The 18058-nt window shown below is 44.8% G+C and overlaps 1 protein-coding gene across 6 annotated transcripts in view; it reads left to right on the forward strand.

The window, feature by feature from the left end:
• Nucleotides 1-18058, forward strand: part of ankrd29 (ankyrin repeat domain 29) — a 45714-nt gene that overhangs the window by 10387 nt on the left and 17269 nt on the right. For all 6 annotated transcript variants that reach the window (XR_011352599.1, XR_011352600.1, XM_069922604.1 and 3 more), the window contains 4 exons: nucleotides 5015-5125; nucleotides 5275-5373; nucleotides 11955-12053; nucleotides 12835-12933. Coding sequence is in view for 4 of the 6 variants with exons in the window: in XM_069922604.1 (XP_069778705.1) it covers nucleotides 5015-5125; nucleotides 5275-5373; nucleotides 11955-12053; nucleotides 12835-12933 (408 nt within the window). In the remaining 2 variants the exon portion in view is untranslated. The remainder of the gene's footprint in view (nucleotides 1-5014; nucleotides 5126-5274; nucleotides 5374-11954; nucleotides 12054-12834; nucleotides 12934-18058) is intronic.

Below are 18058 nucleotides of genomic sequence, written 5' to 3' on the forward strand. Positions count from 1 at the left end.
AGGAGAGGGGTGAAGAGAGAGTGGTCGGGTGGGATGAGTCTTCATAAATGTTGGCTGCTTTTCCAAGGCCATGGGAATTGTTGATGGAGGAGGGTGTCCGAATTGGATTTATAGTTATGGGCATGTGTCATGAAATTAGTTGTGTTACAGTTACAGTACTGTGCAGAACAATGTGCAATATAACTAAAAATTACAATTCTATAAATACAAGATTTATAAAGGTTTGCTTCCTGAAAAAAAATGGAGATTATGTTAGACAACTTCAAGCTGAACACCAAGTTCATTTCAGATATTCTGTATCACATAGGAAGTTGGAGAAACATTAAATTAACTTTGATTGAATTTAGCACTTGTAATCACATAGTGACACGTTGCGTTAGTTCAACTGACTTAAAAACGTCTTGCTGCTGATTTATGCTTGTACTCAGCATCTGATGCCTCTCATGTCAGTGTCCAATAATTGGCCAGCAAGAAGGATTCCAGTTTTCCTAATATTGCTTTTCCATGGTCACAATGTCCTGGTGAAACCTTTCACCATGTTCGTCTCTGACTGGTGGTGGGGGTTGCAGGGTGGGGTTGGGGGGTGGGGGGAAGGTGAGGGAACTATATTTTGATGGTCCCACTTGCATGAAACACCTTGAGAGTCTCTGTTACATAGAACAGTACAGGCCCTTCTGCCCACAATGTTGTGCTGACCTATATAACCTACTTAGCAATCAACCTTCCCTGCCTCACACCCATAACCCTCTATTCTTCTTGCATCTGTGTACCTGTCTAAGGGTCTTTGTATGTTTGGTACAGCAGTGGGGCAAGGTTTAAACTAATTTGGCAGGGGTATGGGAACCAGAGTGATAGGGAAAAGGGTAGGGAAGATAAAGTCATGGCCAGGAAAAGTAAACTAGGAAAAGTAATGTTGGGAGGAGAAAGTAAAAAATCAGATGGTGCAGTGAGTTTTCGGGTCAATGAGAGTGTTAAGAAAATTACAAAGAAAAATAGTGGGCAGAAAAATCAAAAGAAAAGGTTACAGATATTAAAAGGACAAAGAGCATAAGGGCACTTTATCTGAATGGCCGCAGTATTAGAAATAAGATTAGTGAACTTGAGGCGCAAATCGGTACCCATGCCTATGATTGGGTCGCCATCACGGAAACATGGCTAAATGGGAATTAAACTTTCAAGGGTATCAGGTGGTGCAGAGAGATAGACAGGATGGTAAGGGAGGTGGAGTTGCACTCTTAATCAAAGAGGAGCTCCAGGCAGTAGTGAGGAATGATATAAGATCTAAAGAGCATAATGTTGAGTCCATTTGGGTAGAGAAAAAGAATCTATCGCCCACCAAATAACAATAGTTTAGTGGCACAAGAAATAAATAGAGAGATAAGTGAGGCATGTAATAATGATACGGCAGTCGTCATGGGAGACTTTAACTTCCACATAGATTGGGAAAATCAAGTTGGTCGTGGGAGTCTGGAAGAGGACTTCATAGAATGCATCCGCGATAGCTTTCTTGAGCAGCATGTTAAGGAATCCACAAGAGAAAATGCTCTCCTGGATCTCGTGTTGTGCAATGAGATAGGGAGAGTAAATGATGTAATAGTCAGAGACCCTCTGGAAATAGCGCTCATAGTATGATTGCATTTCTCATTCAGATGGAAGGGGAAATAGTTAGATCTAAAACTAATATATTATGCTTAAACAGGGGGTGACTATCAGAGGATGAGGGAGGAATTGGGCAGAGTGGACTGGGAGCACAGGCTAATTGATGAAACAGTTGAGGAACAGTGGAAGATTTTCAAAGAAATATTTTGTAATGCTCAACAAAAATATATTACAGTCAGGAAAAAGGGCAGCAAGGGAGGGAAAAATCAACCGTGGTTAACAAAGGAAATAAAGGAGAGCATAAAATTGAAGGCGCAGGTGTAGAAAGCTGCAAAGAGCAATGGGAAACTGGAAGATTGGGATAACTTTAAGAGACAACAAGGGGTTACAAAGTGGGTAATAAGAAATGGGAAAAAGGATTATGAAAGTAAATTGGCATAAAATATAAAAACAGAAAGCAAAAAATTTTATAAATATATAAAACGGAGAGGGTGGCCAGAGTTAACATAGGACCCTTGGAGGATGAGAAGGAAAACTGTAGCAAAAAATGAGGAAATGGCCGAGGCATTGAACAAATATTTTGTGTCAGTCTTCACGGCGGAAGACATGTCCAGCATGCCCAAGTGTGGAGTTAAGGATGCGAATGTTGGGGAGGGCCTTGATAAAATAGTTGTTACAAAGGAAGTAGTGAATGAGAAACTAATGGGACTAAAGCCAGACAAATCACCTGGTCCTGATGATATGCATCCAAGGGTTCTGAAGGAAATGGCAGAAGTTATAGTTGATGCATTGGTGGTCATAGATCAAAATTCCTTGGATTCTGGGCAGGTCCCGCAGACTGGAAGACAGCAAATGTCACGCCACTTTTTAAGAAGGGATGTAGGCAGAAGACTGGAAATTATTGGCCAATTAGCTTGACGTCTGTGGTTGGAAAAATGCTTGAAGCCATCATTAAAGATGAAATAGTGAAACTTTTGGAACGTAAGGGTTCAATCAGGCAGATCTTGTTTGACAAACCTTGTAGGATTCTTTGAGGATATAATGGGTGCGGTGGATAGAGGGGAACAGGTGATGTTGTCTATTTGGATTTCCAGAAAGCGTTTGAAAAGGTGCTGCACAAGAGACTTCTCAGTAAGTTACAGGAAAGTGGAGTCCGAGAAGTCTATTGGCCTGGATTGAAAATTGGTTGTCTGACAGGAGGCAGAGTCGGGATAAATGGGAGTTTTTCAGGTTGGCAGAGAGTGGTAAGTGGGGTGCCGCAGGGGTCGGTGTTAGGCCCACAACTGTTCATCATTTACATTGATGACTTGGAGGAGGGGACAAAATGTGGTGGAGCCAAGTTTGTGGATGACACCAAATTGAGTGGAAGAGCAAATTGTAATGAGGATGTGGAGAGTCTGCAGAGGGATAGAGTTAAGCTGGATGAGTGGGCAAAGGTCTGGCAGATGGAGTACAATGTTAGTAAGTGTGAGGTTATCCACTTTGGCAAGAAAAATAAAAGAGCTGAATATTATTTAAAGGGTGAAAACTACAGCATGCGGTTGTGCAGAGGGACTTGGGAGGGCTTGTGCATGAATCGCAAAAAGTTAGGTTGCAGGTGCAGCAGGTTATTAAGACGGCAAATGGAACGTTGGCCTTCATCGCGAGAGGAATTGAATTCAGGAGTAGGGAGGTCATGTTGCAACTGTATAAGGTACTGGTGAGACTGCACCTGGAGTACTGTGTCCAGTTCTGGTCTCCATATTTGAGGAAGTGTATACTGGCTTTGGAGACGGTCCAGAGGAGGTTTACTAGGTTGATCCCTGGGATGAAGGGATTGACTTATGGTGAAAGATTAAATTGTCTAGGATTGTATTCGCTCGAGTTCAGAAGAATGAGAGGAGATCTTATAGAAACATATAGGATTATGAAGGGTATGGATAGGATAGATGTAGGTTTTTTGAGCTGGCTGGGGAAACTAAAACGAGAGGACACAGTCTCAAGATTCGGGGGAGTAGATTTAGGACAGAGATGAGGAAAAATGGTTTTTCCAGAGAGTAGTGAATGTATGGAATTCTCTAACCAGGGAAGTGGTTGAGGCTGCCTCATTAAACCTATTTAAAATTCGGTTAGATCAATTTTTATATGCTAGAGGAATTAGGGGATATGGGGAGAAGGCAGGTAGGTGGAGTTAGGTCCTAAATGAGATCAGCCATGATCATATTGAATGGCGGAGCAGGCTCGATGGGCCATTTTTGGCCTACTCCTCTTCCTACTTCCTACGTTCCTATGTCTTTAAAAGTCCCTATTGTAACAGCCTCCACCATCATCCCTGAAAATGCATTGTCAGCATTCACTACTCTCTGTGTAAAATAACTTGCCCCTGACATCTCCCCTCACTTTGTGCAGAGGTCCTCTGGTGTTTGCTGCTCTTGGCCTGGGGCAAAAAGTACTGGCTGTCTTCTGTCCCCCACATCTATGCCTCATAATCTCCTTGACCTCTAACAAGTCACGTCTCACTCTTCTTCATTACAAAGAGAAAAGCCCCAGCTCTCTTAATCTTGCCTCATAAAACATTCTCTAATCCTGGCATCATCCTGGTAAGTCTCCTCTGCACCCTCTCCATAGCTTCCACATCCTTCCTGTAATGAGGTGACCAGAACTGAACACAATACTCAAAAGAGTTTTATAGAGCTGACTCGAATTTAATTCCCTGACTAATAAAGACAATCGTCACATATGTCTTCTTAACCACCCTATCAACTTGCACAGCAACCTTGAGGGATCAATATACCTAAACCCCAAGATCCCTCTGTTCCTTCACACTGTTAAGAACCTTGCTGTTAACCACATACTCCACCTTCAAGTTCAACCTTCCAAAGAGCATCAATGCATGCTTACCCGCATTGAAATCCATCTGCAACTTTTCCACCCAACTCTGCATCTTGTGTATGTCCTGTTGTAACTGATGACAACTTTCTTCATATAGCTCCAACTGTGTGACAGGTGTTTCAGAGGACAGTCCAGGCCATGGTCTAACATGGCACCATCTACTAATATACCACCAGATTACAGGATCAGCTGGCAGATAAGATGATGACACAGAGAACTGGAAACTAGGGGTAGCATGAATGTAACATATAGCACCACCGGCCACCTGGGTTCAAATCCGCCACTGTCCGTAACGCTGTCCACGTTTTCCCTGTGTAAGTGTGGGTTTCCTCCAGTGCTCTGGTTCCAGACATACAGGATGTTAGTAGTATTGGTGGTGCAGGTTCATGGGCCAGATATCTGCAGGTAAATAAGCTGATGAGACAGAACTGGAAATGAATTTGCAGCATCCTCAGTTCCAAGGTATTGAAGACTGTATTCTTCACTTGTATATTTCAATGCCTATCTACTTCAGTACTCAGGCCGAACTTGTGTTTTTCCACAGAGGGAGATGCCGCTTGCAAATGCTGTTTTCTGGACTGCGCGGAAGGGAGACGCCGCCCTCTTGAGGCTGCTTTTAAACAGTGGTCGAATGGATGCAGACTGCAGAGACAGTGTATGGGTCAAGTAACATATGTAAAGTGTTTCCCGTAAACTGTGGCAGTGCAGCACACACCGTCACCCCTTTCACTGCATGGGCTTGTGTCAGTCATTGTCCCAATCTGCCATCTGATCCTGCTCATTTGAAATATTTCTCTTTGACAGCTGGGGACAACAGCTCTGATGGTGGCTGCATACTGCAATCACATGGATTGTGTTCGGGAGCTGATCCTGCAAGGAGCAGGAATTAACATCCAAAGAGAGGTAGCGTACTCCTGGGAGTATGGAGCCCATCTGAGCAATGTCCTTGGTTCATGGGGCAAAGGCTGAGGTTCGAATTTCTGGACATGCCATCTGCCACACATTGACTGGTTTGTTTTCTGGTCTGGGACTGCAAAGTGGAATGATCAAGGTCTTCAACACTGTCCAAGAGTTTTTATTAACTGGACGTACAGAGAAACAATCTTGGAGTCATAGAGTTCATTAGCAAGGATTGGATCCTCCAGGCTAACTTGTCCCTGTTGACCAAGTTAGTCCCATTCATCCCAAATCACTCATATCTGTATCTATCTATATGTGTTTTAAACATTACATTTTTCCCCACCTCTTCCTCTGGCAGCTCGTTCCACAGACCCACCACCCTCCACCATTTATGAAAATGATGCTCCTAAAGTCCTTTTAAATCTTTCCCTTCTCACCTAAAATCCCTGCCCTTTACTTCAGATTCCCCTAGCTTGATTACAAGACTGTGACTGTTTACCTTATCCATGGCCCTATCGATTTAGTATATTTAGACAAGATTTCTTCCTCCCACTACCCCCCCCCCCCCACAACCCCAGTGTTCTACGTTCAAGGAGAAAAAGTCCCAGCCTATCCAGTCCCAACGACATCCTTGCGAATCTTCTCTGTATCCTTCCCATCTTAATGACATCTTTCCTACAGCTGGGTGACCAGACAGCGCACAGTACTTCAAGAATGGTCTCACCAACAATTTGTACTGTTGTAACGTGAAGTCCCAGATCCTGTACTCAGTGCCCTGGCTGATGAAGGTAAGTGCCAAATACCTTCTTTACCACCCTGTCTACTTGTGATGCCACTTTCAGGGAACCATGTAATTACACCTATGTTTGATAGAACCTGAGTTAGTCCAGCCCTAGTTTAACCAACCAAACTGCAGCACTTTGCACTTGTCTGAGTTAAATTCCATCTGTTGTTGCTCAACTCACTTTCCCAGTTTTTCTGGCTCCTGTTGTAACCTTCCACTGTCACTGTTTCTGGTTGCCTCGCTGTAGGACGAATATTGTTAAGCTGAAACAGACTGGATAGGCTGGGGCTTTTTCCCCCTGGAACATAGGAAGCTTGGGGCGGGTGGGAACCATATGTAGGTTTACAAAATCATGAGGGAATAGTGATCATTGTCCCAGGGTAGGGGATTAGTGTTAAGCTAGAAGGTACACGTTTAAGGTGAGAGGGGAAAGATTTAAATTTTTAATTTTTTTAAATTTGCAGCTCGATAGAAACCAATTCTGGCCATTTAAGCCTGTGGTGCCCAAATACACCGATTACCGTAAATATTTGTGTAAAATGCGACTCCCCCCCCCCTATTTTTGAGGGGAAAAATTTTACCCCCGTGTATAATACAACCCCCCCTCCCCTCGCCCACCCAAGTCACGCTGATGTCTCTCTTCCCCCTTGCCCGCTCGAGTCGCACTGCCATCTCTCCGCCCACCCGAGTCGCGCTGCTGTTTCTCTGCCCACCAGCCCGCCCGAGTCGCGCTGCTATCTCTCCACCCGCCTGCCCGAGTCGCGCTGGCATCTCTCCGCCTGCCTGGCCGCCCAATTCGCAATATCGTCTCTCATGACCCCCCCCACCCGCCTAAGTCGCGCTGCCGTCTCTCCGCCCGCCCAACCAAGTCGCGCTGCAGAAAAAAAATTTGTTAAATTTTACTCCCCAGTATAATGTAACCCCCCCCCTATATTTTTGAGGGAAAAAGGGGGGAAAAATTTTGCATTTTACTCGAATATTTATGGTAACCTAGAAATCTGATTCAATTTGAAGGGTGAGAAGAAACTGGAGCACCCAGAGGAAACCCACATAGACACGGGGAGAATGTACAAACAAACTCCTTACCGACAGTGACAGGTTTGAACCTGGTCGCTGGCGCTGTAATAACATCTCACTAACTGCTGCGCTAACCGTGCTGCCCAGAGGGACCTGAGGGCGCCTTCACACAAGAATGTGAAGAGGATACATTTGCAATGTTTAATGGATGTTTGGGCAGGTACTTGGATAGCAAAGGTTTAGAGGGTGTCGTAGAAATTAACTTGTAGACTGTAGCGAGTTGAACTGTGTTAAACAATGAACCAGCTCATGGAGGTTTTAATCGGCAAGAGCAGGAAGCCTTGAAGTACCGGGCTTGCTACCAGTCATCAGAGATTACGTCATTTCCGGCCGAGCATTGCGAAGGCCATCAGGAGCACTGGTGCTTTAAAAACGCACATCAGAGTTGAGTAAGGCAGTTGGTCTTAATCAACTACGATGACTGGAGTTTAGTTTGTCACTAAACGACTACAAGGTGGAGATTTTGAGATTAGCTCTGTTTATTAACATGATATGGAGAGTGTAGCAGCATTCACTGTCAACAGATCTCTTAAAATCTTCCTCTACAAGCACTTTGATTTATACAAAGAGACATGAAGCTTTGACAGAAATTATGATTATTACATAATTTATTCAAAAACTTTGTAAACTATATCGAGATGACTACAAATGCAGGCAAATAGATTTTGCTCAGGTTGGCACCTTGGTGAGTGTGGACACATTGGGCCATAGGGCCTGATTCCATGCTCTATGACTGAATAGATTTTCTATTCAGCCAACAGTATTGGCTGCCCTACAGGGTGCGTGAAAGTCAGTAGCAATGTTCACAGGCTCTGTTTCCCACTGAAACACTGCTGTGTTAGCTTCAGCATGCATTACTCCACTGATGCATTGCGAAACATCACAATTGATGAGTTGCTGCACACGGCAAGAAACACTCTTCCAGTTACTGGAGGATGTAGCTGCTTTCGTAGCAGATTCCATGATGAGTAAAGACAGCAGTGGATGGGAGAGAAATATGGAAGGAGAGAGATGGATCAGTGAGTTTCCAGATGGTCCGAGGGTTGAACGACTTGTGGATAGTGTCATCAGTTACATCAGGATATAGGCAAGATGCAGATTTGGGCAGAAAAGTGGCAAAAGGAGTTCAAATCAGACAAATATGAAAGTGATGTATTTTGGAAGGTCAAATCTTGAAGGCAGAGTACATGGTTAATGGCCGAATACTTAATAATGTGGAGGAACAGAGGGACCTTGGGGTCCAAATCCATACATCTCTTAAGGTTGCCGTACAGGTTGATAGGATAGTTAAGAAGGTCTGTGAGATGCTGGGCTTCATTAGTCAGGGAATTGACTTCAGGAGTTATGAGATAATGTTGCATCTCTATAAATCTCTGGTGAGACCACACCTGAAATATTTTGCTCATTACAGGAAGGATATGGAAGCTATGGAGAGGGGGGGGGGGGAGAGAGGAGATGTATCAGGATAAGAGCTGGGATTTTTCTCTTCGGAGCAAAGAAGGATGAGGGGAGACTTGCTAGAGGTCTACACAATTATGAGAGGCATAGATAAGGTTGACAGCCAATGTCTTTTGCCTGGAATGACAATAGCAAATACCAGAGGACATCTGTACAAAGTGAAGGGAGAAAAGTTTAGGGGAGACAACAGGGGTAAGTTGACACTGAGGGTGCCTAGAACGCATTGCCAGGAGTGGTGGTGGAGGCTGGAACAATAGGAATATTTTAGAGACTCTTTGGCACATGAATAAAAGAAAAATAGAGGGTTACGCGGAGAGTTTAGTTTTTTTTTTGTTTGGTAGGATTATTGTGCATAGGTCAGTTGAATATAATGTTCTATGTTGTAGAGTAACTCCAACAAGAGAGTGAGAAACCCTACAGGAGGGTGGTCTCTGCAGGGAGTAATATAACATGAATAATCAATGGATGGTTGCTCTTTGTTGACGCCTGTTATGTAGATGTTGTAGAGTAAAGACCTCTTCTATCCATCGTCCTAACTATTGCCTGTGACATTCTCAAGCCCTGTGGTCCATCCCAGTGTTAACTTGTCCTTTTTTTTCCACGCATACCAAGGTATAGTGAGAAATTTTGTTTTGTGGGCAGTCCATACGTAGTATGGCAGAAAAAAATATGGTACTGAGTGCAGAGAGATAAGAGTGCAGTATGAAGGCAACATAATTTTACTGGAGTGAGGTTCAGTCAAGAGTCTGATAAAAGCAGGAAAGAAACTCCTTGAATTTGGAGGTGCAAAATCTCACACCTGAATCTCCTTTCTACAGGGAGGAGGTGAAGAAAGTGCAACTGGGGTGAGAGGGGTCTTTTAATGTATTGATTGCTTTTCTAAGTCAGCCGGAGTCAAAGAAGTCTGGGGGGGTGGTGTGATGAAGTCGATGCAGAAGAGGAGGTATGTGTGATGGAGGGAAAGGAGGTGTGTGTGTGTGTGATGGTCTGAGCCACATTCACAACCCTCTACAGTTTCTTGCAATCTTGGGTCTAGCAGTTTCAATCCTACATGGTGTTGCAACCTGACAGGATGCTTTCAGTGGTGCTCCTGTACAGGTTGTTGAGGAATGAAGATGACGTGTCAAATTTCCTTAGGCTTCTGAGGAAGTAGAGGCACTGGTGCAATTTCTTGGCCATTGCATCGATGTAGGTGGGACCAGGGCACGTCAATGGAGAGGTTTACCCCAAAGGCATACAGATGGAAGACCATTAGATATTGAAGCAGAAGTGGGCTATTCAGCCCATCGTGTTCACTCTGCCATATAACCACTTACAGCACAGAACAGGCCAGTTCGGCCCTACTAGTCCGTGCCGTAGGAAATCCCCACCCTCCTAGTCCCACTGACCAGCACCCGGTCCATATCCCTCCAGTCCTCTCCTATCCATGTAACTATCTAGTCTTTCCTTAAATGTAACCAATGATCCCGCCTCGACCACGTCTGTCGGAAACTCATTCCACATCCCCACCGCCCTTTGCGTAAAGAAATTTCCCCTCATGCTCCCCTTATAATTTTCCCCCTTCAATCTTAAACCATGCCCTCTAGTTTGAATCTCCCCCACTCTTAATTGAAAAAGCCTATCCACGTTTACTCTGTCTGTCCCTTTTAAAATCTTAAACACCTCTATCAAGTCCCCTCTCATTCCATTCCATGCCATTACATTCTCATGCCATTCCATCATAAACTGATCCATTCCCACACAGCCCCACTCTTCTACCTTCTCCCATAAAGTTTGATTCTCTGACTATTCAGATACCTATTGATCTTGTCTTAAATGCACCCAATGATCTGGCCCCTCCACAGCTGCCCATGGGAGCAAATTCCAGATGTTCACTACCCTCTGCAAAATTAATTCCTACATATCTCTTTTAAACGGGCACCCTTCAATCCTGAAGTTGTGCCCTCTTGTTCTGGAGCTCCCCTATTGTGGGGAAACACCTTTGACACTTCTACTCTGTCCAGGCCTTTCAACATTTGAAATGCTTCAATGAGGTCCCCCCTTCATTATTCTGAACTCCAAGGAGTGCAGTCCAAGAGCCGTCAAATGTTCCTCATATGATAATCCCTTCATTCCAGGAATCATTCTTGTGAATCTTCTCTGAACCCTCTCCCATCCCAGCTCATTGTTCTTAAATAAGGAGCTTAAAGTACACCAAGTGAGGCATCACCTGTGAGGAAGCCAGCATGAGCACAGTGTGATGTAAGTGGGAGGCTGCAAGGTGCCACGAATTCCCCTGTGGACAGAGGAGTCTGCGTCTGCCTTTTCAGGAAATGGTGCTGCTAAATTGTTGTCTGAACCTTGATTTCAGATGGGTGTGGGCATGCAATACAAATTCTTCTTTAGTGTTGATGTCATTGGTGAGAACTTCACACCAGGAAACTGTTCCTGGGGCTGGAGAGATCATGGCAAACCTCTAGCTTCCACTTTTCCCCAGGGTGCTGAGGCCAAGTGTTGGTGTATTCTTCTCAGTCTCAACTGCGCAGGAGATTGGCACACCAAGTTACTTTGGTTGTATTAAAGTGCAGGAAGACCCAGGGAGATTGACTGTAATCTCTAAACATGATATAATCCTTAGCTAAATTAGCGGAAACAGGATTTTCCTCCAGAGTTCCTCTGGCTGCTGGTGGACTGTCTGACAGCTAGTGTTACAGCAGGCAATCCCAGGACGTTGCTGGGTGTGAGGAAACCTGTGAGCGTAGGAATAAGTTGACGTTTACAACAGGAAGAATGACAACCAGTACGAGTTAAGAATGATGGAAAAGGATTAATTGGGTGAATCGAGTCAACTAATACCCCTCTACTTTCTAGAGTTTAAAGAGAATCAGCCTATCGTCGAGAACTTCTACAGGTGTGGAAAGTACACCTCAGCCTAGTTTGGAAACACAAGTGTCCAGGAATGCAGAAGGCTGTCTTGGTTTATTGTGGTAATTCAGCCATTCTCAACCTTTTTTGCAGCGATGTTCCCTATAGGACTCTGCTCAAAGGTTATGGGCCCCCTTCCCTATGAAATAGTCAAGTGTAGTTGGTTTCTTACGTACTTGAACTGACTCCATAAAAAACACCCAAAAAAATGATTTCAGTCCAAGGCCCTCCCCTTAAACATGTTGGGAATGGCTAAATGGGGTTGGCGTACCTTGTGTACCAGTGCGGCTGAGGCCAGTAAGAATTTTGGTGTATTTGTACTTGCGTGTGACACTAAACTGACTCCCTGTTGTCTCCTCAGTCAGGTTCCACTGCCTTATACTTCGCTGCTCAACAAGGTAATGAGGCAATTCTGAAGTTCCTGTTGGAGTACGGGGCCTCCACGGAGCTGTCTACCAAAGTAAGTCAGCTTGTGATCTGTGACCCCTGATAGGGTCACCAGAATTCAGCACTGGTTACCATATTCCTGTAATTTACCGAGAGCAGTGTTCACTAACTCTGTGGTGGGGGGATACTCCCAGAAAAGTACAACTGGGTGGGGGTGAAGCTGAGGGTAGGTGGAGGAAATAATGGGGGGGGGAGCGGCTAGGGGGGACAACAAAGAGACATGAAGCTGGAGGAGGGGATTTAAAGCTAGGAGTGGGGCCATAGAACAGGAAGCACAGGACTGTCAGTGAAGTTGGGGTGTTAGTTGGGAGAGTAATAACATTGTCGGATCTCCCACCCCTCCTCCCCCACCCCCCCCCCCCCCCCCCATTGAATAGTGAAGGCAGTGAATGTGGCCATAGCCAAGCATGTCTGTCTTGAGGTGAGGGGAAATCAGTGAATAATAGAGGCAAAGTGGATCCTCACAGTCTGCCCCATATGCCACAGGGTAGATGATTCTAGAACTAGGGAGTGTGGGTGTAAGGTGAGTGGGGAGAAATTTGAGAAGATCCTGAGGGGCAACCTTTTCACTCAGAAGGTGGTCTGGTCTGGAATGAGTTGCGGCAGGAAGCTGTGTAAGTGGGTACAATTACAATGTTCAAAATTTGGGCAGATACATGGACAGGATGGGCTGAGAAGGATGTGGGGTAAATGTAGGCAAATGGGTCTGCTCTGGATCAACATGGATGAGTTGGAAAGAAGGGCCTGTTTCGTGAGGTAAGACTGACTCCAAGTAATTTCTGTTTCCTACACAGAATGGTGCCACTCCTCTCTCCATTGCCAGTCAATGTGGACACATGAGAGTCGTGGAGACCTTGCTGAACAGAAGATGCAATGTTAACATTCAACTGCAGGTGAGGGCAGTGGGTGACATGGAAGATCCCTCTACCTGCTGGTTAAAGTCAGCACCTGAATCCTGTGCACATAAACTTGGCCAGTGTGTACCTGGGGAATGTGCTCAGTTCTTAGTCAAAGGAACACAAGAAATGCAGATGCACAAATAGAACCATATAACATTACAGCATAGAAAACAGGCCCTTCAGCCCTTATAGTCTGTGCTGAACTATTATTTTGCCTACTGACCTGGACACATTCCATATCCCTCCATACTTTTCCCATCCACATACCTGTCCAAATTTTTCTTAAATGTTAAATTGAGCCTGCATTCATCACTTCAGCTGGCAGCTCGTTCCACACCCCCACCGGTCTCTGTGAAGAAAATTCCCCCCTCCATGTTTCCCCTAAACATCTCACCTTTCATCCTTAACCCATGTCCTCTAGTTTGCATCTCACCCAATCCAAGTCAAAAAATCCTATTTGCATTTACACTCTGTCAATCCCCTTCATAATTTAATATACCTTCATCAAATCTCCCCTCATCCTTCTACATTTCAGGGAATAAAGCCCTAACCTATTTAATCTTTCCTTGTAACTCAGTTCCTGAAGTCCCAACAACATCTTGAATCTTGGTCAAACAGAGAAGCAGGTCAGGCAGAAAGAAATAGTCAACCTTTTGGGTCAGGACCCTTCATTGAAACTAAAGAAGAAATGAAGGGTGATATATACAGGGGGAGGGTGCTCGATAGAGTATTGGATGAGAATGTGCAGAGAATAAAAATGGGATTAGTATAAAGGAGTGGTTGGTAGGCATGAACCGGAAGGGCTGAGGGGCCTGTCCTAAATATCCCTATCTCTGTTCGGCAATACCAGTCCCACTCCTCCTTCCTCCAACAGGCAGAACTTGTCCTCGCCCTCAGTAACTTCTTCTTTGATTCATGCCAATACCTTGTGGAAGGACAGGCCTGAAATGTCAGTGATTCTTCCTATTGACACTGCAAGACTTGCTGCTGCGTCCTTCCAACACTTTTGTGCTTTTACTTCTTGTCACTGTGTTGGCCATTCGGCCCCTCAAGCTTTCCTTCCTGCCCAGTATGATCATGGTTCTATTTAAAGCTGCAACCCTCCAAGAAACCAGACTCCTTCTGGTTCATTAAGCATCTGTTCCCTATATTCCAGAGACTGAGTGCAGCTCTCTGCACTGCAGTCTCAGGAGTCCTTAACAGTAATCAATAATCTGCATTTGCCACTTTACAGCCTGAAGGAACCCCTGGATTGGTAAGTGCATTAAATTGCATTTAAATGAGGTTAGATCCATATTATTGATTGGTTAAAATGAGAAAAGGAACAAGTCATTCCCTGAATTAATAATGTTTTATGTAATAGACTATTAACCTTTCCTAGTTGAAGAACTATTTATTGTTGATAAAAGAGATAGAACAGATTATTCCACTTGAAAAAAATCAACACTCTCTGAACTAGCCATTCTTAACCTCTTTTTGTCTATGCCTTCCCAACCCCTGCCCCAGGACTCTTCCCCTTTCCCTGTAAAAGAGTCAAGTTTTGGATTCTTCCATACTTCTACCTAAAAAATATTTGTGTTCCATGCAGTGAAAAGAAAACAAGGTTCCAGGAGCATGTTGTGAAGATTAGCAGAGCAGCACATTGCAATCACAGTTTTGAATCCAGCGCTGTCTGTAAGGAGGATGTACATTCTCCCCATGACCTGCGTGGGTTTCTTCCCAGTGCTCTGGTTTCCTCTCACCTTCCATAACGTACAGGGTTGGGAGGTTAATTAGGTGGAATTGGGTGGCATGGGTTTCATGGGCTGGAAGTGCAGTATCGTTAAAATTAAAAATATACATATTTTGCATCAGGACGTCGACAGAGTGAGTGATAGAATGAAAAGCTGGGGAATGGAGTTTAGTTTGGGGAAGATGGAAGAATCAAAAGGCCAGAAAGAGACTGCGTGAGTGACCCAGAGAAATGTGGGTGTTCTAGAAATGAACTGCAAAATGTCAAAGGCAGCTGCCACAAGTAGTTACAAAGGCCAAAGCAGGCAACCTGATTGTGAGGGGTCCGTGATTAGGACAGGCAACCTGATTGTGAGGGGTCCGTGATTAGGACAGGCAGCCTGATTGTGAGGGGTCCGTGATTAGGACAGGCAACCTGATTGTGAGGGGTCCGTGATTAGGACAGGCAGCCTTATTGTGAGGGGTCCGTGATTAGGACAGGCAGCCTTATTGTGAGGGGTCCGTGATTAGGACAGGCAGCCTTATTGTGAGGGGGTCCGTGATTAGGACAGGCAGCCTTATTGTGAGGGGTCCGTGATTAGGACAGGCAGCCTTATTGTGAGGGGTCCGTGATTAGGACAGGCAGCCTTATTGTGAGGGGTCCGTGATTAGGACAGGTAGGATTGCTTACAGCCATGCAGGGTGTTGGTGTTGGCAAATGACTTGGCATCCACAGTCGTCTTTGGCAATGAATTCACCCCTCTCTGGCTGAAGAAATTTCTCCTCATCTCTGTTCTAAGGGATTTTATTCTGGGGCTCTGCACTCTGGTCTTAGACTCTCCAAATACTGGCAGTATCTTCTCCATGTCCATTATATCAAGTCCTTTTAATACTCAGGAGGTTTCAGTTAGATCCCCCTCATCCTTCTAAACTCCAGTGAATATGGGCCTAGAACCATCAAAAGCTTCTCATACATTAACTCTCTCATCTCTGGGATCATTCTTGAAAATGTGAATATTTGAAAGATTGTGAAATTGAGGGTAGTGGACCAGAAGAGAAGTTGAGGCCAGTGTTGATCAGTCATGTTCCTATTGATTGACGAGGCAGGAATGAAGGACTGGGTGGCCTTCTCATGCTCCTATTTTCTTTAGTTCTTGTGTCATCGGAAACTTAGTTCTCAATGACACCTGGTGAGATTCTACTTTTATTTAGCATCAGACAGATACATGTCATTCTTCCTCATAGCACCAGCTGAGGCTTCACTTGGAGTATTGTGAGCAGTTTTGGGTTCCTCGTTTAAAAAAGGGTACGTTGACGTTAACAAGAATTCAGAAGAGTCATCGTCGGGATTTAGGAGAATGGGGGGGGTCTCATGGAAACATTCTGAATGTTGAAAGGCTTGGACAGAGTAGATGGAGAAAGGTTGTTTCCCACGGTGGGAGAGTCTTGGACAGTGGTGGGCAACCTTTTACCATGCGTGGGCTGGATGGTGTGACAGTGGTTCATTGGGCAGCCTGCACTGATGCTCCATAAATGAGATAAATACTGAAGCACAGACGTTATGTAATTTAAGTTTTCAATTATCTCTGCTTGAAGTACGTAATGTACAATTTAGAACATAACTGACGATAATGAGGGGATTGGAGGTAATATCTCCAAATTTGCAGATGACACTAAGCTAGGAGGGGTTGTGTGCACGGAAGAGGGGGTCAGGAAGCTCCAGTGTGATTTGCATAAATTGAAGGACTGGGCAGATCCATGGCAAATGCACTACAATGTGGATAAATGTGAGGTTATCCACTTTGGTAATACAAACCGGAGGGCAGATTACTATTTGAATGGCAATAGATTAAGAGATGGGGAAGTGCAGAGAGACCTAGGGGTACTTGTACACCAGTCTCTGAAGGCGAGCATGCAGGTACAGCGCAGGTAAAAAGGCAAATAGTATGTTGGCCTTCATATCAAGAGGGTTTGAGTATAGGAACAAGGATACCTTACTGCAGCTGTACAGGGCCTTGGTGAGACCCCACCTGGAGTATTGTGTGCAGTTTTGGTCACCTTATCTAAGGAAGGATGTTCTTGCAATGGAGGGAGTGCAGAGGCGATTCACCAGGCTGATACCTGGAATGGCAGGAATGACTTAGGAGGAAAGATTGCGCAAATTGGGATTGTACTCGCTGGAGTTTAGAAGATTGAGAGGGGATCTCATAGAAACCTATAAAAATCTGGCAGGACTGGACAGAATGGATGCAGATGGGATGTTTCCAAGGATGGGAAAATCCAGAACCCGGGGCCATGGTTTGAGGGTAATAGGCAAACCATTTAGGACCGAGATGAGGAGGAATTTCTTGACCCAGAGGGTGGTGAATCTGTGGAATTCATTGCCACAGAGGGCAGTAGAGGCAGGTTCATTAAATCTATTGAAGAGGGAATTAGATCTATTTCCTCAGTATAAGGGTATTAAAGGTTACGGAGAGAAGGCGGGGACGGGGTACTGAACTGTAAGATCAGCCATGATCTCGTTGAATGGCGGAGCAGGCTCGAAGGGTCGAATGACCTACTCCTGCTCCTATCTTCTATGTTTCTATGTTTCTAATTTATCAAAACACAATCCACAGAAAAAGTTCAAGCAACAAGATAACCTTATTCCTTCCAAAAAAACTACGACGATACATTTCAGGTCAGAAGAGCATCTTCAAATCTGGAAATGCACCAAAAAATCACGAGTTAGTCATTAAAATAACACCATTTTTTTTAAAAAAGGTAAAAATGAGATAAATTAGTCACCATGAAAATAAAACATTAGGTCACATTGGACCAACCCATGGCCACTCTCTCCACTTGCCTCCCTTCTTTCCATGGAAACTCCTTCCTGACCTGGAGTTGTGTTAACCTCCTCACACTGGAATGAATTCCTGCGGCACCAACCGTTTGTGGCCCGCTGGCCCAGGAAAGCCCTGACTGTGCCCGCCAGTAAACACTGGCCATCAGCCTGTGGAATCCGGACATCAGCTTCACTTGTTCACCTGCTGTCACCGCCAACCCGACGATGTCAGCGTCCGTTACCTTTGAGCCGAACCCGCATGATCCAAACTCAATAGTTGCTCGTTTGAAATCAGATCCCACTACCCGCCTGACACGGCAGCACTCAATTGTCCCACAATGCACTGAACTACAGTAGCCAACCCAACTGCTTTCACACAAGCTACCAAATGTTGGCAGGGTTTAAAAAAAACATGTAGCTAATTACTCAGTGTTGGGTTGCAGGCCAGATAAATTTGGATCACGAGCTGGATCTGGGTAGGTTGCCCACCCCTGGTCTAGGATAAGAGGGCACAACTTCAGAATTGAAGAATGTCCACTTAGAACAGATATGCAGAGGAATTTCTTCAGCCAGAAGGTGGTGAAC

Source organism: Narcine bancroftii, chromosome 2 (genome assembly GCF_036971445.1).
Source record: "Narcine bancroftii isolate sNarBan1 chromosome 2, sNarBan1.hap1, whole genome shotgun sequence".
Taxonomy (NCBI): domain Eukaryota; kingdom Metazoa; phylum Chordata; class Chondrichthyes; order Torpediniformes; family Narcinidae; genus Narcine; species Narcine bancroftii.